The 23,809-nt window shown below is 49.0% G+C and overlaps 2 protein-coding genes across 4 annotated transcripts; both read right to left on the bottom strand.

Annotated features, from left to right (window-relative positions):
* Positions 1-1,302: 1,302 nt before the first annotated feature.
* On the bottom strand, positions 1,303-17,324 carry LOC108937133 (serine/threonine-protein kinase N1-like). Of its 3 annotated transcripts, none has more exons than XM_029254421.1 (22): positions 17,213-17,324; positions 13,790-14,090; positions 13,478-13,635; positions 13,085-13,193; positions 11,762-11,907; positions 10,928-11,150; positions 10,326-10,523; positions 10,083-10,192; positions 9,618-9,761; positions 9,454-9,529; positions 8,609-8,720; positions 8,317-8,401; positions 7,777-7,865; positions 7,555-7,630; positions 7,211-7,302; positions 6,807-6,983; positions 6,651-6,713; positions 4,100-4,176; positions 3,665-3,807; positions 3,341-3,448; positions 3,139-3,219; positions 1,303-2,470 (listed from the first exon to the last, which is right to left on the bottom strand). In XM_029254421.1, exons 1-22 carry the CDS (start codon positions 17,228-17,230, stop codon positions 2,267-2,269), a joined length of 2,790 nt encoding a protein of 929 aa, XP_029110254.1. In that variant the 5' UTR covers positions 17,231-17,324; the 3' UTR covers positions 1,303-2,266. The 3 variants fall into 3 exon arrangements, with proteins under 3 accessions (XP_029110254.1, XP_029110253.1, XP_029110252.1); XM_029254420.1 differs by lacking the exon at positions 17,213-17,324 and adding an exon at positions 15,669-15,970 and having other exon boundaries at positions 13,478-13,623; XM_029254419.1 differs by lacking the exon at positions 17,213-17,324 and adding an exon at positions 15,669-15,970.
* Positions 17,325-20,099: 2,775 nt separating this feature from the next.
* On the bottom strand, positions 20,100-23,057 carry LOC108937198 (trichohyalin-like). The gene is made up of 2 exons (XM_018756994.2): positions 23,054-23,057; positions 20,100-22,897 (listed from the first exon to the last, which is right to left on the bottom strand). The coding sequence occupies exons 1-2, from the start codon at positions 23,055-23,057 to the stop codon at positions 21,660-21,662; spliced, it is 1,242 nt and encodes a 413-aa protein (XP_018612510.2). The 3' UTR covers positions 20,100-21,659.
* Positions 23,058-23,809: the final 752 nt, after the last annotated feature.

Here is a 23,809-nt window from a genome sequence, read left to right on the forward strand (position 1 = left end):
GTGGTGTGTTTTTTAGGGCATCACCTCTTCACTTGAAGTGTTACTGGAAAGCTTAAGAGGTGGCTTTTAGCACTTTGTTTGCTTAGTGACAGCCTTTTTTGGGCAAAGCATCAAGAGGAAACAAAGGGTTGGATTGCTGGAGTTCCATGTGACAAGACCACTTTTCTAACTACTGGACTACAAGACTCTTTATGGACATGGCTTTCTACGCATGTGTTACTTTAAAAACATGCTAGTGATAATTAAATTACTGTCAACAACCCTTTGAGATACAAGGCTTAAGTTAGAACCCCAATGAGAAAATAGTAGAGGGGTGCGTGGTGGCACAGTGGGTTGGACCGGGTCCTGCTCTTCAATAGGTCTGGGGTTCGAGTCCTGCTTGGGGTGCCTTGTGGCGGACTGGCATCCTGTCCTGGGTGTGTCCCCTCCCCCTCTGGCCTTATGCCCTGTGTTGCTGGGTAGGCTCTGTGACCCCATATGGGACAAGTGGTTCTGGAAGTGTGTGAGTGAGAAAATAGTAAACATAGATAAAAAGATGGAAACCTATGGCCATACCCCAGGTAGATGTTATAAAACACACTTATTCTGGTCTTATATTGTCCATCTTTTGTCTTGCAAGAGGAAATTATTACACAACATCCACCTGCTACCCAGGTGAAGCTGGTACTTACACTGGAATGGCAAACAGAGATGTGTCTTAATGACTTCAGAGTCAGCCCGCAGTAGAATCTCATGATGTTTTGGTGTGAGCCTTTCACTGATAACTGGCTGTTAGTGTGTGCTGTCAAGTGATATTTGCATATTGAACTGCATTTTGGGTATAATCAGACATCCTGCCTACTAACAGTCACCATGGTTGGAACTTATAGGTCCTATCAATGAGAACAGCTGTTTTGGTTTTTTCTAAGGTACACTGGGTGTTATTATTAATGAATGAGGACTTGTTTGTGGAGGGGGAGGAACAAGTCTTAGGTTGACTGATAATTTCTTTGAAACAGTATTTTTTCATAGATTCTATAAAAATTCTTCTTTACCAGGTAAGTGAATAGATTACATCTTTGACTCCATTGACGTGTGGTGGGAAGTAAGCTGCAATTACAAATGTGTACCTTCTTTAGGTCAAATTCCTTCAGCACAGGAAGCTTTTTATGTGTAGTGCAGAAACAAACTCATTGTTAGTTCATATCTTGGTGGAAAATGTGCTGAAACTCTGTATGATCCATGGTCAGTACAACACTATTGTATCGAAAAATGGTTGTAATAGAGAGGTACTTCTTGTAGCAGTTTATTCTGTGTAAAAAGTGAATACACCACTGGGTTTGCAGCCCTTCACAAACCAAAAGGAAATACAAAATAATAATTAAAAAAAAAATTACTCACTCCAATGAGACAAAGGAATATTTACCATGGCAATGGATCACAGTGAGCTGTAATTCTTACAGGAGGTGCAAAAATGGTCTCATCATGATTTGTAATCAATATAAAGCAGCATACAATGAAAAATGTCAATAAATGTCAAACCACTGTCATCACTAGTGTGTCTGCAGACCTCTACCTGCCTTGTCCATTGATACAATTGTTGTCTTGCTCTGTCTGTCTGTCTGTCTGTCTCTGGGAAATGTTTAAGGGTCATTTTCAAAGGAAATATCTTGACAAAGATATTAATGCCAAAGAAGACCTTGTGAGGATGTTGTCACAAAATAAACTGCTTTCTTAAAAAAATGAAAAGTGCAAAAAATTTGTTTGTTTTTGACTTTCTTGTGTTTTTGTTTCGGGTTTAGGAAATGTTAATTGCATATTATATTGAAGTGAGAGTCAGTGTGAAATCACCACAGCGATACATAAAGGACACATGTAAAAAGGAAAAATGTAGTTTCAAAAAAGGGCAAATAACACTGTAGAACAACGTATATAAGAATTCAGGTGCAATTAAAAAAAAAAAAAAAAGTGGTAACCACTGTTGTAAACAAAAGGACCACGGCAGTAATAGACAACTTCCGCTCTCTTTCAGCCTCTTTGCAGCTGTCTACATGGATTGCCTGCTCTTCGTCACTTCATCTGGGAATGACAGACAGCACAGCTTTCAAGATCACAGTGTAAAGCTCTTATCTTCTGCAGCACATGGGCGCCCTTCAGCCGACCTACACCGGAGCGAAGGAATCCTTTGCACCCAAAGCCCCTGAATCACATTAAAGCACAGGGAAAATATCCATAGACCGGCTATATAAGTCAGACAATACCTGCCCAGACCTCACTCTCGTGGACCCTAGCAGAGGTCTGAAACAAAATCAAAGTCCCTGAAAATTTCCTGGTCCTTGCGGGAGATTGGACGGGGCTCCTTGGGTGGTGTCAGGGTGGGCCTCTCGGTGGTGAACTCCTCATCAAAGTTGCTGACATCTTCCTCCCCGCTGATGGAAGGCACAAAGGGAGGGGGCAGCTTCTTCTGGAAGAGTGCTTCCCAGTCCACGTCCTGAAAGGGTGAGGGGGACCAGGAGCAGGCAGACATGTGATCGGCATCCCTGCACTGTACGTTTCAACCAGTGGCACGATGGATAAGGCATCTCGCTACAGAACAGAAGAATCTCAGAATTGCTTTCTGTTTGCTCATTGCTTTCAGGTGAAGAACCTGCCTGGACAAATTCTTGCTTGTGCTGCATTCCCCTTGAGTAAGGTATTTTTGTTGAGTTGCAGTTGCAGTTATTTGGCTGAGTTACAATTATTTTTACCCTTTCATAGGGCAGAAGCTCAGTGATGTTGAGCTGCTATGCTATAAATGGGTAAATAATTGTAAGTAGCTTAGTATAAAAAGGTATCATTTCAAGGTGTCTTGGGTAGAGGCTTTGGCTAAATCATGGTTACTAAAAATACACCTATAACAGTTTTGTTGACTTAATCTTGTGCTTTTTCTATTTGCTGTACTGCTGAAGCTTTACTATTTTTCTACAGTTTAAATAGCTGTGAAATAGCGAGTGAATAAAAAAGATGATTCGAATTGTGAAGAAAAAGCAGTGCATGCATGGAGAAAGACCAGATGGCACAGGGTGGAAAAAAGTTCAAGGGTCTGATGAAGGAAATGATGGTAACACAGGGAATGAGTAGAATGGGGAAGGGCAGGATCAGCGAGCACATCGTCCTTACCCTAAAGAAAGGCTGCTTCTTCACTTCCTCTGCATCCTTCTCCCCCGACCCAAGGCGGCGCTCCGGATTCCTCCTGAGCAGCTGAATTTGACAAGCCACATCTTTGAATCGTGTGCCATCGTTTTGCATCCCGCATAACGGCAGCTCGCAACTGGAAACAAACTCCGCGGGTGGATTTGGCCGAGGGGGCGGGGCAACTCACCCGTTTCATGAGGCTGGTCGCTTCAGCAGAGAGGAACTGAGGGTAACGAACTTCATCGTTGACGATGCTGTCAAACACTTCCTCTTCCTCGTCACCGGGGAACGGAGACTGACGCATCCAGGCGCAAACACACAACCTCATTAAATTACATGAAATATATCCTGGGACGTGAAGCCTCTTCGTCAATAAATGTTAACTGCTTAAATCCCCACACAATATCTTCCATAACGATACATGATTTAGTGTTGTCAATGTGGTGAAATTCAGGTTTTTTGAAAGTGACCTTCGATAACCTGTCGCGGGTGAAGGCAGTGGTTCTCTCACCTCTCCAGCCAGCATCTCAAACACCAGTACTCCCAGTCCCCACCAGTCCACAGCCCTGGTGTAGCACGTGTCTGTCAGCACCTCGGGCGCCAGGAACTCCGGCGTGCCGCAGAATGTGCTGGTTTTGTCTCCGTAGCCCATCCCTGGGTCAGGATCCAAGAAGAGATCAGAGCCGAGCGCTCCCGGTGCCAACGTAACGCACGCATCTCGTGTACAATTGGTGGATGCCTTTAGTACCTCTTACAAGCACAACTTACATTTAAATGCTTTCCCCATATATGCAACGTTACAGAAAAAATTCTATCAAACGACTTACACATGAAGTACAGCTGCAGGGCCCCTAACTGGACATCTGTCTTCGTCCAGCTCTTTCGTTTACATGATCCCAACATCCCCTATGATGTTTTAAGTCCTTCCATTGCAGTCATTCCCTACCTTCTTTACAAAGACCAAAGTCTGCAATCTTCACATAACCATCTCTGTCCAGTAAGAGGTTATCCAGTTTGAGGTCCCTGAAAATGAACACCAAAGACAATGACCAAATATTATCCAAGGTAACAATATTTTTGCCCTATGAATGAAACCATAATTTCAAAGTGATACATTTTTTTTCCACTGCAGTTCACATTTATTCATTTAGCTCATGCTTTTCCCCAAAGCAACTTACAATATTGAGGTTACAATTATTCATCCATTTATACAGCTGGGTAATTTTACCAGAGCACCTTCTAGGCTTAGAGTGGTCAAGTGTGTTAGAGCATTTGCCTAGTAGTAGAAGACTTCAGTGTTCACATCTTTCCTTCTTGGCTTTTGGGTTCTTGTGGTGAAGTGACTGACTTAGGTCAGAATGGAGTGGTATTCAAATGTGCTCTAAGTGAGTCATAGTGGGGGTTTTTTTTTGGCATCTCTATTTATAAGGTCTCTTTGAATACAAAGGGCTACTAGAAGCAACTCTTCAGCTAACTGGTTAGAGTGTTTACCTACTGGTAGAAGAGTTGAGTGTTCAAGTCTTTCCTTCTTAGCTTTTGGGTCCTTGTGGGGAAGGTGATTGACTTGGGTCAGAATGGAGTGGTGTTCAAATGTCCTCTAACCAAGCTATGTTTATGCAGTGTTTTTTTGGCATCTCCACTGCTATGGTCTCTTTGAATATCAAGCAATATTACAAGTGGCACTTTAGTCAAGTGGTTAGTGTGTTTGTATGGTAATTAAGAAGTTCAGTGTTCAAATCCTTTCTTTTGCCTTTGGGTTCTTGTGGTTGGGGTGATTGACTTGGTTTGGAGTGATATGGGGTTATAACCTCTTCTGAGCAAATAATTTGATATTTTTTGGTATGTCTACTTCTAAGGTCTTCCTAATACCTGTGAAGTAGTATGTGGCCTGGTGAGTAAGGTGTTGGTTTTGTGTCCACAGAGTTAGGTGTTCAAATCTCTCTTTATCCTTGTTAACTGTTTGCCCTGGAGGTACTGCTAACATTAATGCCTTCTGAAAGTACAAGTGATGTTTGAGGGGAAAGTTTTTGAGAATTCTGCAACTTCAGTAGAATAGGTATTGAACGAAGAACATACTAAGCTGTACCAGGGCTTTGGTGGAGTGGTCAAGGCACTGCACTGGAATTGCAAGTGTATGGAGTTCAAGTCCCAGTGCCAACCAACCTTGGAAGCTGAATGCACCTGGTGGTGTGTGCGGTCCCTGGTGGTGTGTGCGGTCCCTGGTGGTGTGTGCGGTCCCTGGTGGTGTGTGCGGTCCCTGGTGGTGTGTGCGGTCCCTGGTGGTGTGTGCGGTCCCTGGTGGTGTGTGCGGTCCCTGGTGGTGTGTGCGGTCCCTGGTGGTGTGTGCGGTCCCTGGTGGTGTGTGCGGTCCCTGGTGGTGTGTGCTCTGTATGTAGCCCTTATTGGTAGAGCCTGTAGGCAGGTGGTTTTGCCACCGCAGCCTTTTTAAAAAAAAATTCCAAAGGGCCCCCTCCTCTCCAGGGAGGGTTTTTTTTGTTGTTGTGCCAAGCATCCCCCTCCTCCAAACACCCTCTTACACCACATACTCCAGCACCCTTAACTGCTGGCACCAGTGGCAGGCAGGTGTGTATTCCAAGCTTGTCTTCTATGGGGTTTGAACCAGCAACCTTGCCATCAGGAGTCCAACTCCTTACCTCCTAGGCCACCCCACTGCCTATCAAGAAGGTGTTCAAACATCTCTGTCATTCCTTAACAGCTGGATAGAGCAGGAAAATTTCAAGTGACACTAAAGAGTAACAACTACTAAGGAGGGCTTGAACTAGCAACCTCACTGTCAAGAGTCCAACTCCTTACCTCCTAGGCCACCCCACTACCTATGAATAAAGTGTTCAAACATCTCTGTCATTCCTTAACAGCTGGATGGAGCAGGAAAAAACTCAGGTGATGCTAAATGGGAATAATCACAAGGCAGGGCTTGAACCAGCAATACTATAGGTGGCAGCTCATACACATAAGCCCTGTGCTACTTGAGTTAAGACCCTTCAAACTTCAAACTCACACTGAAGGCCAGACAATCCATTAGTCATAAGTGCAATTTTTATGGATTCAAAGCTGCAACCACAGGAATACGTTTATCAATGTACTGAGGGCAACATCAAGAGCCACATGTGTTGCTTACAGCTAGATGAAAAGAAACACCTCTGAGGAATGGTTTGAACCAAGCACCTTGAGCATGGGAGACCTGGTCTTTAACCACCAGGCTGTTGAAGACCTGCTCAGAGGCTCTTCAAAACTTGCTCAAGGGTCCTGCAGCTGGAAGTGGGGCCCAAACCTTTGGATCCAAAGGCAGTAGCGCTAAGAGCTACGCTACCAGCCATCCCTATTGCTTTTAATTGAAGCATCTATATCGCTTAGTTTTACTCCTCCCCCTCTATTATTCAGAGCCATTCTTTAGGTCAAGGGTACAACACTTTGCCTTCACCGGGGTGAAGCTCAGCTGCTGAGTCCTGAACGGCTACGGACGGGGCGGTGCTCACCGGTACACAATTTTATGTTCGTGAAGAAACTGCAGGCCGAGAACCACGCACGCAGAGTAAAACCTGCACGGAGAGACAAGCGCGCAGTGAGGACACTGTAGGGACACGCGGACGCACGCACGCACGCCGAACGCGAGCGGGCGGAGCGGGGCGTACACGGCACGGGGCTCCGCGAAGACGTTCGTGTGGATGTGCATCATGAGGTCGCCGCCGGCCGTGTATTCCATGACGAAGCACACGTGCTCCGGTGTCTGGAAGCACGCAAACAGGTTGACCAGGAACGGATGATGGGATCTGGTGACCGTCTCGAAGATGCGCTTCTCGCACGTAAGGCTGCAGGTATGGCCGGGAGGCGGGAATAGGAAGGAGACAAGGAGAAGGAGATGATCAGACGAAACGTCGCGGTGAGCCCAGTTCCTTCACGTTTCGGCTTCGACGTGTCACACGGCGCTGTACCGCGGTGGCACTCGTGTGTCCCTATGAATGACTGAATGGAACAACGGCGGTGACGTGCGGAGTGAGAGTCCTGTGCTCGGCGAGGCGGGCTCCTTGGCGCGTACCTCTCCACCTCATCCCGTGCCAGAATGTCCCCCTTCTTCAGCGCTTTGATGGCGTACAGACTGCCTGTCTTCTTGTACTGGCACAGCAGCACCTGTGGCAGACAGACAGACACACACACAGGGGGCATGGAGAGGTAGGGTGAGGGGCAGCAGAAGCCCAGGGGTTACAGGACTGGATCAGTGACCAAAGGGCTCAAGGTTCGAATGCAACGGGCAAAACGCTCGGTTGAGGGTATGACAACGTGTGACATAAAACACTCTGAAAACGAGCGTATGGCGACCTTATCAAAAATGCCACCCAACAATGGGTGTCGGTTGCAGGTAGGGGCTTCGCAGCGGCTCACCTTCCCAAAATGCCCTCTTCCCAGCACTGCCATGAGCCGGAAGTCCTGCAGACGCAGGGAGGTTTTCTTCTGCTTCCTGCAGACACATGACAAGATGCTCTTTAAAAGGGAAATCGCTTTTCTGTCCCGCCGTTTAATCACCTTCGTAAGGCCTGTCCGTAACGTTAGGGTCACTGTCATCGGTATTACACGTAGAACACGCTGGGGGGGCAGGGGCTTCACCTCTGCTGGGAGCTGTGGGATGGAGTCCTGGACGGCCGATTGAGGGCAAGGTCTCTGGCAGCGGGGGACTCGGTCGCAGGCGCTCGTACCTGAGCGATCGAGGCACACAAAGGCAGGACCCTGTTGCATTACAGGAAGCACCGTTCTCCCTCTTGCCGAGCCCACCCTTTTTAAGCGGGTAAGGATTTCCCATCATGCCATCTGGCTGCTTCCCCATGTAAAATTCTCATTTTCTCTACAAATTACATGTCTTACCTGTGCAGCCGGACCACAGCAATCGTGCTGTGAAAATGAAAGCTTCTCGATCAAATTATGGTCTAATAGGACTATTCAGCTACACCCCCCCCCCCAACCCCCAAACTCGACCCCAAACCAGACCGCCCCGTTGGGCCCCATTTCTTTCCTGTCTCCTCTCTGCCAATTCTGTCCCTCCTGCGTGGTCCGAGTGACGAGGGGGTATCGGATACCAGAGATCCTCGATGCAGCCCCATCCGTCGCCCCCCCCCACACACACACGCCCCACCAAGATCCCTGGCTAACCTGAGCCTGAGTGTCAGATCCCTTCCTGCTGCCATCCTTTGGAGACGAATCCCCGTCCAGGTTCAGCTTCTCCACAGGGATCTCCCTACAATCAGCAGCACACATTTGCAGCGAAACACGCGGAACACACACCGAAGAAATGTAGCACAAATACACGGTACAACCCTACCTGCCCTGTGTCTACATGAGTGTGTGCTGGAGGAAACCTTTCCCCAGGACCCGAGTTCGTAAAGGGAAGGTGATGGGGAAGCATCTTTTATGGAAAATGTAGAACATGAAGGACTGATCTTACCCAGACTGATGGGGGAGCGTGGTGTGGTTGCCTGTGGGGATGGCGTTCCTCAGGAACCGCAACCACGTGCCGATGTCCACGTTCATCTGCCGGGCCCGGAGGAACGCCTTACCTGGGTAAACAACAATACGCAACACGTGGAACGCTAAAATAAACCTTTACACAGCTACTCCCGTACTGTAACGTAAATGTTTATACATATCTCAGACAAAAAATGACTAGGAAGGTAATCAGGCATCGTGGATATTCTGATAACGTTTTATGCAGCTGTGATGAGCGTTGGTTCATGTGGTGGAAAGAAACAAATTAACTGCGCTTTAGAATCACGCATCTGCAACTTTGTCTCTTCCTCCTGATGTAATGAACACATTGCATTTTCCATGAGATGTACGTCGCTTTGGAGAAAAGCGTCTGCTGAATGAATGAATGTAAATGTTAATGTAAATGAACACGCCGGCAGCGAACGACTGAACACACATCCAAACTGGTGTAACTGCCCCAAAGGTTAAAAAAAGAGATGAGAAAAATATTTCATTCACCAGCAATGCTGTGACATCACGTCGGTGATGCTGATCATTGACAATATGTCAAGCAGAAAAATCTTCATCGGGTCTGATGAAAACATTTTTTCTTTCCCTCCAAATTCACGCGAGTGACGATGCACAAAGCGACCACTAGGCGGCGATAAGAAACGACAAACACACACCTGCGGCTAAAGCTGATGGAGCGATTCCAAATCCTGCTTATAGTTTGTTTGTGTGTACTTCCAGCTGACCTCTTTACTAACACATTCACGCACACTCGGCCACGCGAGCGCACGTAGGTCCCTCTCATTTCTCCCTCACCTTGCTGCTTGGAGAAGACCTTCTTCTGCCTCCGCAGACGCACAGCCCTCTGGAAGGTGGGGTTGAAGAACATCACCTGTGGGAACACAGCGGCGTGGTCCGGTCACGCGCTTTCTCAGCTCTCGCCCGTATGGGTTTGGATGTTTGCGTCGCGGGGTTCCCACCTCCGCCAGAAGCTCCCCCTGCGGCTCCAGCTCCAGCCGAACCCGATGCCTCTGGTTGTCCAGGAAGTCCTCCAGCCTGAGGTACTTGAGGGCGCACAGGGACCGATAGTCCCTCCAGTAGACTGCGATCTCCATCTCCCTGGACTGAGGGACACATGGACACCACACTCATTCCTGCCATCATGTTTTGGGGGTCATCCTGAGGCCTCCATCTAAAGCCACGAACACCAGTGACTTTCATGCTCCCACCAACTTGCATAAGAACATTTCCACCAAACGTGTTCAGATTTTGGCCTCTACTCAAGGCTGCAACAGTCGTGTTCTTTAGCTCAGCTCCTAGTCCTTGGAGCCCTTGGAGCCCTTGGAGCTCCAGCTTTGGAGGACCTCAGGCATCACGCTCTGTGCGCCAGTAAAGGGCACAATGTCCCCTGACACAAAGAGGCAGAGGAGCACAGTGGTATTTACCCTCTCCAGCTCCACAGTGAAGGTCTGCTCCCACACCTGCTCCCCCATGGGCTTCCAGGCCGTCTGAGCCACCACGCCGCTCTCCAGCTTCAGCACGGCGCTCACCTCAGCTGTGCACACGCCACGTATAGACACACGCAAACTGTGTGTTTTCTAGGCAGGATTTCACCGGACTGAATGTTTCCGACAACACATCACCATACGCTCACACACACACATGAACACAATCGCTGCTTCGCTCACTCGACAGTTCATCGGCTTTGCCCGGGGCCTTGCTGCTCATGCTGTTGCCACGGGAGTACAGTCCCTTGGTGCCGCGCATGAAGGAGCGCCCCTCCGCGGGACACGCGTAGCACGGGAGGGGAGCTGAGGACCCACGGCTGCGTCCCGGCACAGCTTCCTGGAGACCTGTGCAGCCCAGGAGGCGAATCTGCAAGGACCCTGAACGAGGGTGGCGACGCGGTCGGTAAAAGTGACAACCGACAACAGAACAGCACTTACATTAATATTTACACAGGCGCGGACGCGGACATTTCTGCTCTCCTTAACGCGGACAGTGATGTAACGCTGGCAAACACGCTTATCGCACAGCTTACGTTCCGAAGCTAAGCATTCTGGGAGAGACGAAAATTACCGAGCAGCCATGAAAATTTTGGGTGTAACTGGAAAGCATATCGCGGGTTCACGGGTGCAAGAAATAAACCGTAAGCCAAGGAGTGCATCTTTCTTGAATTTAGTCACGTGCTTCTGGCTGTATTAGACTTCGCCATTGTCCAAAATCACACTTGCGAACCCAGTGCTGGGCAGAGCTGGGCTCAGCCGCCGGATGCAAATGGGAGGATTACCGGTGAGCGGTGACGGCTTGCTGAGCGTGCTGTGCTGGTTGTGCTGGTTGTGCAGGTTGGGGCCGCCGTAGCGGGAGCTGAAGGCCGAGGAGGCAGCCAGGGCCAGCTCCTCCGTGATCAGCCGTGCCTTGGGGTGATCCTCCGGCAGCTCAGCCATCCGCTGCTGCAGGGAGCGACGCAGGATGTCCAGCCGTTGGGACGACTCGCTCTGCCGAGCCTGAGCCTGAGAGGGAGAGGGACGGGTTTACGGTGCGATTCCGTCCGTCGGCAAACCTGCTTCTTCACCGTCCATGAGAAGGTCTCTATAGCATATGATTATTGCTGCTTTACCTTAATGCTGAAGGACATTAATTTAAACTACGTTCAATTCTTCCCTTCATCGAAAGGCTACATCTAGCAGTTCAGGTCAGTACCCCTTGTTCAAGGATACTGTAGTATGATCCTTCATGTGATTTGAACCTGTAGCCTTTTGGTCACAAGTCAGCTTTCTTGCATTTGCATTTATTCAGCTGATGCGTTTCTCCAAAGTGACTTACAGTGATTTACCCATTAATACAGCTGGGTAATTTTACCGGAGGAATTCTGGGTACATACTTTCCTCAAGGGAGCTATACCTCGAGGTGTGATTCTAAACTGCGACCTTTCGGCCCAAAGGCATCAGCACTAACCGTGAAGGTAGCGGCTACCCCCTTAACACCGTTTACCTTAAACCGAACGTGTTTAGCGAGAATAAATTGTCACGTACGATAGCGGAGGAGGTAAGAGGTCCAATCGCGAGTGGCAATCGTCAGCATGACGCAGTCAGGAAATTGGAGGGCATGCGTGAACTTTCACCTCTGACATGGCCTTCCTGTCCTGGGCCTTGGCGGCCCCCAGCAGACGCAGTGCGTTCTTGGCGCCCTCGGCAACGGCGTGTTCCACCCGGTAACGGTGCCACAGCTCCTCGACCCGCAGTTCCGCTCCGCACAGGTCCGGTCTGCCTGTGGAGCGAGGTGGGCCGGGGGCATCAACACTTGCCGTGGACCCGTCTCAGGGTGCCGCTGACCCCACGTGAAGGCAACTGACTGAACTGTGAACAAAGCAACTGTACGAAATGGGATATTTCACACTTTTTACGCTAACGTCTCCTCTTAGATTGGAACTCTTGTGACGGATCACGAAGGTGAATATACGCTGCCAACGTGCCGCGACCCGCATGCAGTAGAGCTCTATCATGCTAGGTGTTCACGTGTCCCTCATCAGCACCAAGAGAGAGTGATGAGATCAACACCCGCGTGGATTCGCGCTCTACAGGTGAGCGCCAGGCTGCGGTTCTTCGTGCAAACATGCCTCCCAAGGGCGGCAGCTCCACAACCGGCGCTGGGTGCATGACGGTGAGTCGAGTTACACGTGCTCCGTTAAGACCAACCCTCCCACCAACAACGAGCGGAAAGCAGGCTCACGAGGAGGGAGAGATGGCATTTTATTCCCGGAGCTGCTGCTCATACAGGGAGTCAAAGTGGCGGAAGTAACATAACCGCAGCAGTGTGAACACCGAACATTCGAGCACCGACGTAGGCGTATCGTTCTGAAATGGGGGTAGAGGGTGTTTGAAAGGTGAGCTTGAAAGTGTCTCGAGAGCGGAGGAAGGACGTCGATGCAATGTGAGGGTTCGACATGCCCGTGTCTTTATAGTGATCATCTAATGAGAGGACTCGAGCTGGTATAGATGTGGGGTCCAAACCGCAGGGCCTTCACGAACACAGATCTCGTTCATGCTTCAGGAAGCCTGCGGAGATGATGTTCCGTGATCTCGATCTTGCTAACTGAAGAGGTTCACTTAACTGGAAAGAGCAGCGGGGACTAAAATATTTACATCCGCTGTCCTTTCTTCCCCCATCATCAGAATCTGCTTTTTCGGGACTTATTTAAGGCCCCTACGAGGTAATCGGCACAAATCTGAATGTAACACGATGTCCTCTTTACTTTTGGTTGATGTTCTAGGTTTACAGCGCGCTGCCAATGTGGTGAGGGGTGAACGCTAACAAGGCTCATGTCATCTTGGTGGAAGGGTGATAACGTTTTTGAAAGCTTCAAGGTCAGGTTTCAACAACTGGGACAAGAAGGACTGAGGGGCAGAGAGGCCGAATGGACAGTGAGACAGACGGACGAGTGGACCTTGCACATCTTCAGCCTGTGCGGCCTTGCGGATCTGCATGCGGATGATGTCTATCTTCGTCTTGCTGTCCTGCAGCATCTGCTGCGCGGCTTGCAGTAGCTTCTTGTCCTGCGGTTTGGAGGTATGGGAGGCGAGAAGAGAGGAAGAGAGGAATGAAACGATGAGAAGCATGATCTTTTGCAATTTTTCCCATTAAAGACATTAAAGTATAGAATTTAGGGGCGACTTCCAGAACTTGAGCCTTAGCCATTACACAACATCAAGAGAGAAGTTTCTGCTGCACGAAGCACCGGGACAGCTATGATGCAGCAGGGCCAACAGGACATGACTCGGGGGAGTGGGCAAGAAGTGCTGAGAGATGTAAGCAAGGGCCAGGGGGCCATTCCCAGTACCTTGGTGGCACCGTTGGCATAAATGGGGATCATGTTCTCAGCGCCCTGTTTGACCTTGAGTTCGATGTTGAGCTGCCGCTCCAGAGCCGCAATGCGATCCTGGGTGGCGGCCGGACAGCTGGCGGCTCCAGGGGAGCGGTGGACATCTGGGGGCAACACTGAGGAACACTGATATGTATACACCAGCTGCTTATGTGCCGCGTATGTGTACGGACACACACACACACACACACTCTTGGAGATTTACATGTAGTGCACACATGGACCCACATTCACGCAGAATCTGCCCAAAGTACACTCCTTATCACTCACCACGTGTTTCATCTGAACCCTTCACCACAATATGGGCATCCAACTCTTGCAGCTGTGCATGCAGGCTGTCCAGGCGACGGGTGGAGGTGCGCAGCTGGCCGTCCACCTGCAGGGCGCAGCGCCGGTCAGTGGTGGCTCGCCGCAGATTCTCCGCACCCTCCTTAATCTTCAGCTCTTTACGGATCTCTCGCCGAATGTGCTCCCGCCGCTCGTCCAGGCGCTGCTGCACGCTGGAATCGGCCAGGTCCGAGCCTTGGTCCAACCCCAGCTGCTCCAGTACTGACAGCCCGCCAGGGTCGCTCTGTCCATCGAACATAGAGGGGGTGGGTGTGCGTGCGTGTGAGGAAGGGAGGCAGTAACGGCTTAACAGATACACACAATTCTACAGTTGACTGGACCGGCAACCAAAACGTGACAGGTTTGGTACAGGCGTACCTGCATCGAGACAATTTACCGTACCCCGAACTGGTAAAACACCAAGCTGTGCAGATGAATGACAGCGTACGCTGTGAGCACGGTAAACTACTGTTTGTCACAACTCGCTTCCGCTGGTGGCGCCATGGACAGGGTTGTCCGAGGACAAATAAGATCCTACTGCGCAAGGGAGGCGGAAAAACGGCGCGAATATTACGTGTCAAAATCCTCCGTCCGTGTTGTCCTGAAACAGACGCCTTTGCTGTGGTTTTGACAACCAGGTCCAGAAGGTGTTCCAACACTCCCTATACCGGGAAGATCTCAGAAAGGGTCATGGATGGGAATGAACACTATCAGGTGAGTCCTGGCCCGGCTAGGACAAGCACCTCCCGAGCTCAGCTCTCCGGGATCAGGGCTGAATAGTCCTGCCGGTCTAAGTAGCTCTTACACGGTCCCTGGTTCCGGAGACACCCGGCATACGCTAGATTTTGTTTGAACTAGTCTTTCCATTGAATAACCACGACTTAGTTATTCCTTGAACGGGCTCTCGATTCTCGAAACTGCACGTCTCAGTCGCACAATCTCTGTAGCCCGTTTGTCCAAGAGATCAATACCATTACTGTCATTACTCCATACTACACAGTTCTTAGGTTTTATCGGTAGATTACCTACAGTTCAATACTAATTCCTAATATGCAATACATGTGCACTACTAAGTCGGGGGGGGGTGACTATCATGTGACTGATCGTGTGATCTGGACCCGATACGGAGGACACATGGCGCCCGAAACCAAAAGAAAGTTTAAACCACTTTCAGGTGACATGAGAAGTGATGTTTGGCACAGAAGGGACTGCTGGTAGTGCAGTGGTTAATGCCGTCCCTTTGGATCGGAAGGTCGCAGGTTTGATTCCCACTTCTAGCTGTAGAATCCTGAACGAGGTACTTACCCTCGATTGCTCTAGTGAATTTATGCAGCTCTATAAATAAGTGTAAGTACCTCAACGTTGTACATCGTTTTGGAGGAAAGTGTCAGCTGAATGATAAATGTAAGGGTTCTCAATGACGTGTGGGCCGTAGGGGTCCGAGGTGCGGAACTTGAAGCGAAAGAGGCCTGCGCGTACATTGTAGGGAAATGCCGCAGAGAAAACGAAAACGCATCGACGAGCACAATGGGAAACGCAGGGCGACGGCCGGGGAAATCCTCGGCCGGTTTACCCAGAGTCGCCGAGAAGGGGAGAAAGACGGCGAAGCACGACTGCGAACCCGGCGAGGGAAAGCGCGAAAGGCACAAAAAAAAAAAAACACACGTCGCGCTACGCACAGCTTCACGCACAGCAGGCAGATGAAAGTCGCGAACGAGTGGGGCCAGGAAGGCGGCGAAATACGTCAAATGGCTCTTTTTAAGGAAGTAAATAGAAGAAGGCAGACAGAGCCGCAAGCCCTGATCCGACCGCAGTGCCGTACCGCCGAGTGCGTTTCAGGGTGACTGCCATCTCCAGCCGGCTCAAGATGGCCCTCCGCTACGGCTCCCACGGTGGCCATGTCCCCCCGGCACCCCACCCGGCTACGCCGTTGCCGGCCCTCTTTCTCTCGAGCGTCGAACCTTCTCGGACTCGCTCCTTCTTACTCCCCTAATCCAGGCAGAACTTCGCGTCTCCAAACTGAGTGCTGCCACAAAATGGCAAGAAAAAGAAAGAAAGAAAGAAAGAAAGGGAAAAAACCCTCCGCTCTTCTGCCGAGAATCAAATGGAAACAGCGAAGGACTGAGCTCTACCTTACCACTTCCTGTTCTGTTATAGCCCAGAGAGAGAGAAAGAAAAAGACACACACACACACACACACACACACACACACACACACACACACACACACACAAACACACACACACACACACACTGAGAGAGCTGAGTCGTGCTGAGGGCTCTATAGGAGTTCCTTCCTGCTGCTGACCCTTCCTGAACAGCTCACAGCAACACCTTTCATTTCCATTCTACAGTGTGTGTCTCTGCAAAGTGTCTCTTTGTGTCCTCGGCCGTCTTGGTCTGCGCCGCGAGGCACTTGGGTCACGGCGCTGTCCGAAAGGAGCGCGTAGCAAAGTCCCGAAAGCCTGCGGTCATAACCGGCAGGACTGCAGCCGGGCAGCAGGGTCCAACTGTCCATCAGCTTGGGGGTCGCAGCGGTAAGAACGCGGAAAGACACGCTCACTTAGCTCACACCTTTGTCTAAGGTGCCTCACAATTATTTAATCATTTTTACAGCTGAGTAATTTTACTGGAGTAACTCAGGGTAAGCACATTGCTCAAGGGTACTAGAGATGGAGGTGAGGCTCAGACCTGCAACCTTTGGGTATAAAGGCAGCAGCTTAACCACTACACCACCAGCCCACGCGACCATGTGCACACACACCTGATGGCAAGCGGGAAGGATCCTTTAAACTGGACACACTAATCACACTCGTGATTTTTGCGCACCGCCGCAGCTTGCGCCGAAGCCGTAGCCCCGAAAGCGCAAGTTCTCCGCACACGGCCCTGCGGACGCCGAGCGTCGCCACGTTTCCGCCACGCGGTGACGGAGCTGAGATGGAGCGAGAGGAGCAGTGAAGAAAAGTGATTGAGGGAAGTGCGGAGCGCGGGGTTACGACACACACAGCGGAAGTGGCATGAGGAGGAGGAGGAGGAGGCCAGCAGGGGGCGTAGTGGTTCAGACGCCGCATTTCACGTTATAGCTGCCCGCACTTTACAAAAGTTGCCCCAGACTTGTAAGAGGGCAGAAACCCAACACACACACACACACACACACACGCACGCGCTGAGATAAGAGTGAAGCTGGCCACTCGCAGATGGAAGTGAAAGAACTTCGCATCAAACTACTTCCTGTGCCTCCACAAATGAAAAGCGTCAGACATCCAGACGGGGTGGAGGACTTAGACCCTGCGGCGACCATCCCCCCATCCCCCCCATCCAAACAGTGCCCAACGCCACCTCTCCCTGGGAGGCAGGGATACCTACACTGACGACGATCCCCATTCATTCTGGCCGGGCCGCACTCCAGCTCCGACAAGCAGGGCGCCTGCAAGCGCGTGTCTCGGGTGACGGGAGAGCCTCTACGCGTCTCTCCGAGTGTCAGTTCTCCTGCTCGCCACAACATACGGAACTGGTCACTGCAAATAGATCCTCTTAAAGCAACATCAACACGTTTTACCGCCGCGTAGTTGTGCAGGTCACAGTGTTTCTCACACACTCTTTGAGGCGACGGTGCGCGGAGGGCTCTGCTCGCCAAACACACACACACACACACACACACACACACACACACACACACACACACACACACACACACACACACACACACACCCCTGTGACTCATACAAGCCACAGAGTCCCATCACTCCCTTTCTCTCACCTACTGACTGCGACTCTGTGCGGAAACCGTGCCCATGAAGGCCATCGTGTTAATGAAGCTTTACTGGAGCATCCAGCTCTATAAATAGCAGGGCCCTCTTTTCAAAGCGGGGTCGCACTGGGGCGAAACCTCTTCCCGGCCTGCCGTGCTCCAGTTCTCCAAATCCCCCGAACCCGCGTCTAACGTGACACGTTCCGTAGCGGCGCTGAGCCGAGCAAACCTTCGAAACGAGGCTGCTGCAACGGAAAGCCCTGCCGCCGAGTTAAAGAAGGTTCAACGTGTGAAACGCACGTACTCGTTCGTCTCAGTGGAGCCTCTGAAAATTTCAGATACTAAAATACGGTAATAATGGTAATAATAGTAATAGTAATTTATGAAACATCTGCAATATAGATCAATAGGAGAGTGAGTGAAAATAAGACTCTTGTGATATATAGTATAATATAAACTGATTTATTGAAGGTTTGTGAATCGTGGGAACATGGTTTATCTAAGAATTCTTCTATCTTCTGGCCAAAATTTAGAAGTGCAGCAGCACATTTAAAAAAAACGGCATTACCTTTAATTTCCAGCTATGATTTGGTGGAACTGCTTGACCTCACGACCTGATGGCTGTAGTGAGTTCACATGTCTGGAGACACTTCCGTTCTCATAAAAGCTGACGTTTTCTGGCATCACATTACTTGTTCTTTATTACACTGATTGTATTTTCAAAGTTGTAAAGCGGGACCCTACAGGGTGCTGTCCTTGGACCATTTAAATTTGCTGGTACAACTTCAAATACATTATTATTATTATCATTATTATAGTATACAGTATATAGTACTTATGCTATATACTACTTATACAATATACTATAGTTTAGTTATATATTACATATAGTATATAGTAAAAATAATAATAATAATAATAATAAAATCACTGTTGAGGGATATGCTAATGTTTCTGCATTAAGTATAATAATAATTAACAGCAAGGCGATTCTGACGCAAATAAACACACATTTTGTCAGAGTGTAAGTGAGCTCTATTTCAAAGCCCCCCAGAGAGGGGGCGCCGTCTTAGCGTAGACATCCTTTTAGTTCAGGCTAAAGAAATCTGCAATCAGAATAAACTAATTTGAAGATACCAGACGGGTCTGCATGTTTGAAAAAGACATGGAGTAAAACTTACTTGTACCGACTGGTTAGCCATCCTCTCATCATAGTCCTCCAGAAAGGACCTGGCCTTCTACATACACAGACCGCGATTCTCAACATCACCTTGGTGTCGGCAAAAAACCTCCTCTTCGCTGTAAGCGGTCTTCGTGCGGACAACCATTTCCGTCGAGAAACGAGGCTCGGGCGCTGCAGCTCGTCTTATTTCATAACAAAGTGGATAAATAAACCTTTGATTGATTTGATTCATCGATTCATCTTCTCATCTCCCACATTGTGGACAGAGAAACTGCAATCCTTTCCCAAAATGCCCCACGTTTCTCCCCAGATCGTGCATTCGTTCTTCTCGCGCTGCTGCGCTTCTGTTAATCCACAGAAATAGCAACGAGCATTTGCGATATAGCCCAAAAAAATTAAAAAAAAAAAAAAACAATGATCAAATCTGCCCATGCTCGGATTTTATGTAAACTACAAGGCCACCTGTCACACATCGCATTTCACTACCTAGCAGCACACGTCAGCGGCGGCCCCAGCTGGATCCCCCGCAAAATTCCTCGCTGAAGAATTTCATACCTCATTTTGGTCCAGATGAATGAGCTGCAAACGATGATCACCAAGTCAGGAAGAGGAATGCTCTGGAAGGTGACCCGACCGCTCCATTTACCCCCCAGCGTTTTTTCATTTACACCTCGGTGTAAAACTATACTTCATGTACCAGCTGCCCAAGAACATAAGGGCCTGAGACCATGAAACATTTTTAATACACCAGCAAATGGGACTTTTCTTATAAATCTGACCGTAACACATGAGTTCCGTAGTAAGTGTAATAAAAAAAAAAAAAAGCGAATGCATATATATTCTAATTGTAGAAGGCAGAGGAAAATCACACTGTACTGTCACGTGACACATTATTACATCATTCGCATTGCTTTATCACAATTACAAGCCTAAATATGCGGAAGCTTTAAATTAAAATTGTATGAACTGTAGGGGAAAATAATTTCACGAATCGTACACAGCGTTCAAGCCGAAGAGCCATTTCTTGCGGACGAAGCTTCTGGATTCCCTGCACAATCACTAACCCTCTCTGTTATACATTTTTTTTAAAAAACCGTTAATGTTAATTGCGCAAAATTACAATAGCATCATCAACGTCCGGCTCAGGACGTTACGCTAGGACCAGATCTCCTCTCAGAGCAGAGAAGATCCATCTTCAGGCCGCTGTACCAGAGCTCTCGTCTCCATGACATAAGGAACGAAGCCATTCCATTTAGTAGATTTAGTTTAGGACCTGAGTCGGGTGGAAAGTACTCTCTAGTCCACAAGACGCTCCCCAGGTTAACATTTGTTTTATTTTCACTCATTTTTAGCATACAGATGTTTTCGATCGAAGACGCGTGCTTTGCTCAAGGGTGCAACAGCAGAGCTCCTCTTGGAACGGTGTTCCATACCGCATATCTCACATCAATTGTACAAAATGATATAAATCGATACATATTTTCTGCAATTTATATAAAATTGCTTCATTTTTACATACAAACCAAAGCAGAGCTGAATCATCCTGGTGTTGTATGCATGCATATTTCAGATGGTTTCATAGACTCGTCACACAAAAAGGAAAATAATTTTTACTAGAAGCACCTCAGCTGATTTCAGTAGTAAAAGCAACCAAATATTGCGAAACACTCCGGGATAGTTGAAGTGCACGAGATAATTAGGAACAATTACAAGGAATTACAAGGAACGCTTGTAATTAAAGGAGAGACAGCAGCTTGATTACCATGCATTTTACTTTGGAATGTGAAGTCGGGAAATCGAGTTTTCATCTTAGCGAGCGACAGCAATGGCGACACAAAGAAGACAAGTGCAGCTACTAGCACAAAATCTTAACCACGTGCTGGAAAGGTTCAAGGAGAGTACTTGTTGGTCACCCAGCCATGCAAATTCCTGCATGAATGTTACCGCCAGAACCAAATTAGCCAAACTCTTCCCACACGGCATCCTTCTCAGGACCCACATTGGTCCTATTGTCCCTCGCTGCGACATCATCGGTCGCCCCGTGAAATAGCTCATTGCTCTGGAATGTAGCGCCCCTCCCCAGTGTACCCCCCACTCCCCGGCCCCTCTCCATCTTAACCAAAAGGCCTTGGTGAAAGAAACCCAATCAAGACAGTCCTCCGTCTCACAAAGCCTCGGATTGAAGTTCGCCGGACCAAGTCCTGCTCTTCCGGCTCCTCCTAAACACGAAGGAGCCGTCCGCTCCGCCTCTTGCGTTTTAGTCTTCGTTCACTTGATTACCCTTACCGGTTTGGATTCAGGCTGCTGAACATAAAGAATTCCTTCCAGACAAGACCTGGCTGCGAAGAAATACATTATAAAAAATTATCCTTCTTCCGTAAAAACTATTGATACTTACCTGCCTCAAAATGTCGGAAATATTCACGTTCGGCTTACCCTATCAGGTTAGAATTTTATTGAGAACAATATTCAAGTGCTGTCCCTTACTGAGGAGTTCCACACGAGCTGCTTTGCTCATGTACCTCGTTGCGAAGGCTGTAAAATGACTGATGCATCTCTTGGATTGGTTTGTTCTTTATGAACATGGGGTCTGGTATCAACATGGGCCACATGTCCAGTTGGCCACATTGCGGAAGGTGTTCTGCTGTTACATTTTGACTGATGAATATTAAGAGGAGCACAAATGACAGTCTTGCTGAGGGTCATGATGTATTATATGGTCATGGTTGTACAACGGGCAGCAAAATAACAACCGCTACAGCGTAGAGTAGGAAAGGTATGCAGAATCAGGTGGGGCCCTATCCAGTGAGGCGGCAGCAGGTGCACCAGCTCGTCTCAAAGGGCGAAAAGCAGACCCCCGGCAGGCAGTTTCAACCTTTTCAGTGATGCGTCTCCAGCTCCACCACCGTCCAGTCTCCCTGAGGACACCTGCCCTGGGCATCAGGGGAGAAACAGCTGACAGACGTGACTGTGGCAGAAGGTGGACTGAGTGGGGGCAAAATGGAAGGCCACAGGTTGGTTTCCAGGGGGCTGAGGGTGCCCCCGATGCCCCCAGGAAGCAGGAGCATGGGAGGGTAGATGTCTCCAGCCAGCAGAAGGGTCTGATTGATCAGTTGCTGGACAACTTCCAGCTTGTTATTCAAGTCCAGGTCCAGTTGGGTGCAGGATAAGGTGCTAGAGGGAACCTGAGGGGGCAACTCGGAGTTCACAATATGCAATGAACGCTTAGGAGAACTTGTCACGATTGGGACTGAGTAGGGGGGCCTCATTCTTTTCCTTTCTTCCTCCTCCTCTCCCTCGCTGGTCTCCATGGCCTCGTAGATGGTACAGAGGCCAGAGGAAGGCGAGAGAACGGCAGAGCTCTGTGCCTTAAGCTGCTGCTGGTGTTCCAGCTCATGCTGCTGCCATTGCAGCAACAGCTGTCTCTGTCTACGCTCGTGCTCTTGGTGATGAAGCTGAAGCTGCAGAAGCTCCCATCTCTGCTCTTTCAGCAGCCTCTGTTTTTCCTGCCACTGCCTCTCCTCCTCGAGCTTCAGCCGTCTTTGCTCTTGCTGCCTCTCCTTCTCTTTCTGCTCTACCTCCAGCTTCAGTCTCTTCAGCCACTCCTGCTCTCGTTGTTCTGCCTCCAACTTCAACCTCTCCTGCTCCCGTTTCTCTGCCTCCAGCTTCAGCCTCTTCAACCTCTCCTGCTCCCGTTGCTTTGCCTCCAGCTTCAACCTCTCCTGCTCCCATTTCTCTGCCTCCAGCTTCTGCCGCTTCAACCTCTCCTGCTCCCGTTGCTCTGCCTCCAGCTTCAACCTCTCCTGCTCCCGTTGCTCTGCCTCCAGCTTCTGCCACTTTAGCTTTTCCTGTTCCTGCCTCCTCTGGATTTGCTCCAGCTGCAGCTGATGTTGCTCCAACCTCCGCAGCTGCAGGTTGCTCTCTGCCGTTGTGCTTCTGGGCAGCTGGCGAATGAGCTCTATCTGCTGGTCGGGTGGCAGGTGCCGTGTGCCGTTCTGTGCCAGAGACTGACCACGTCTCAGACTTCCATGCTGGGGCAACAGCTGCCAACACCACCTCTGGTGCAGCGGAGGCGGTTGCAGAATCCCGTGGGCCCATGAAGTGCTTTTGCACCTTCCTGTGGGACAGTCAAGTTACTGTTTGTCATACACACAGACCTGTGGGGAACTCTGGCCCTCGATGGCCACAGGGTTGAAGAGCTTGTAAGTTGTCAGCTGTCCTTTCCGTTAATAATTTAGCAAAAACTAAATCTTAAAGCTTTCCAAGTACACACCCATACTCTTATTCGCCCAGCACATGCCAACTATTGATACCAGGCTTATAAGCCCACCTTTACGTTTCTCTTGTCACCAGATGATGTGTCAGTTATCTGCTGGTGATGGAAATTAACCTTTAGGAAATAAAAATGTGAAACAGAACAAAGGCCAGCAGACTCAATGGCTCTCCAGGGTTAGAGTTCCTCGTGTGTTTAAAACAGATGCATGTAACACAGAGTACGGCATCACGGAGGTCGGAGACGACGAGAAGAAAACATTTAAGGGGAAAATATGGGTGAAGGTTAAAGGAGCAGAAAAGCCCAATATGAAGTGCCACTGGTCACTTACAAAACGAAGGATCACGTGACAACATGAAAGTAGACTGCAAAATAAAAAAAATAAAAAAAAAAAAAAAAAAAAAAAAACCACAAGCATGGACCAAAGGTACTCAAAAGTCCTGAAATGAGCTGAAATGAAAACCCAAGATACTCAAGGTGTCCGTCAGTCTGCACTCATGACTATTAGAGACGTTCTCTTTTACCCACAACAGGGAGGTCATATTACTGTTAAACCAAAACATGAACAAAATGGATTCGCATGCAAATTTGCATGGTTTGATAATGTTCACCTAAATAAATTCCTTCAACTCATGAGTGCCCGTTTTATTGTCAGCTTTAGCTACAGGTTACGAGTAATAACTTTACTTCAACTGTCATAAGGAATCTTAACACGCCATGTCAGAGAGAAAATATTTCAGAAATATTTAACCGGAA

Source organism: Scleropages formosus, chromosome 8, assembly GCF_900964775.1.
Source record: "Scleropages formosus chromosome 8, fSclFor1.1, whole genome shotgun sequence".
Taxonomy (NCBI): Eukaryota; Metazoa; Chordata; class Actinopteri; order Osteoglossiformes; family Osteoglossidae; genus Scleropages; species Scleropages formosus.

Excerpts from the sequence above, each read along its gene's own strand:
- LOC108937133 (XM_029254419.1), bottom strand. The coding sequence starts at position 15,746 with ATGGCCACCGTGGGAGCCGTAGCGGAGGGCCATCTTGAGCCGGCTGGA. Across the intron at positions 10,193-10,325 it reads CAAAGCCGATGAACTGTCGA|CTGAGGTGAGCGCCGTGCTG; the intron begins GTGAGCGAAGCA and ends GCGTGTGCACAG. Across the intron at positions 8,721-9,453 it reads GGTCTTCTCCAAGCAGCAAG|GTAAGGCGTTCCTCCGGGCC; the intron begins GTGAGGGAGAAA and ends TTGTTTACCCAG.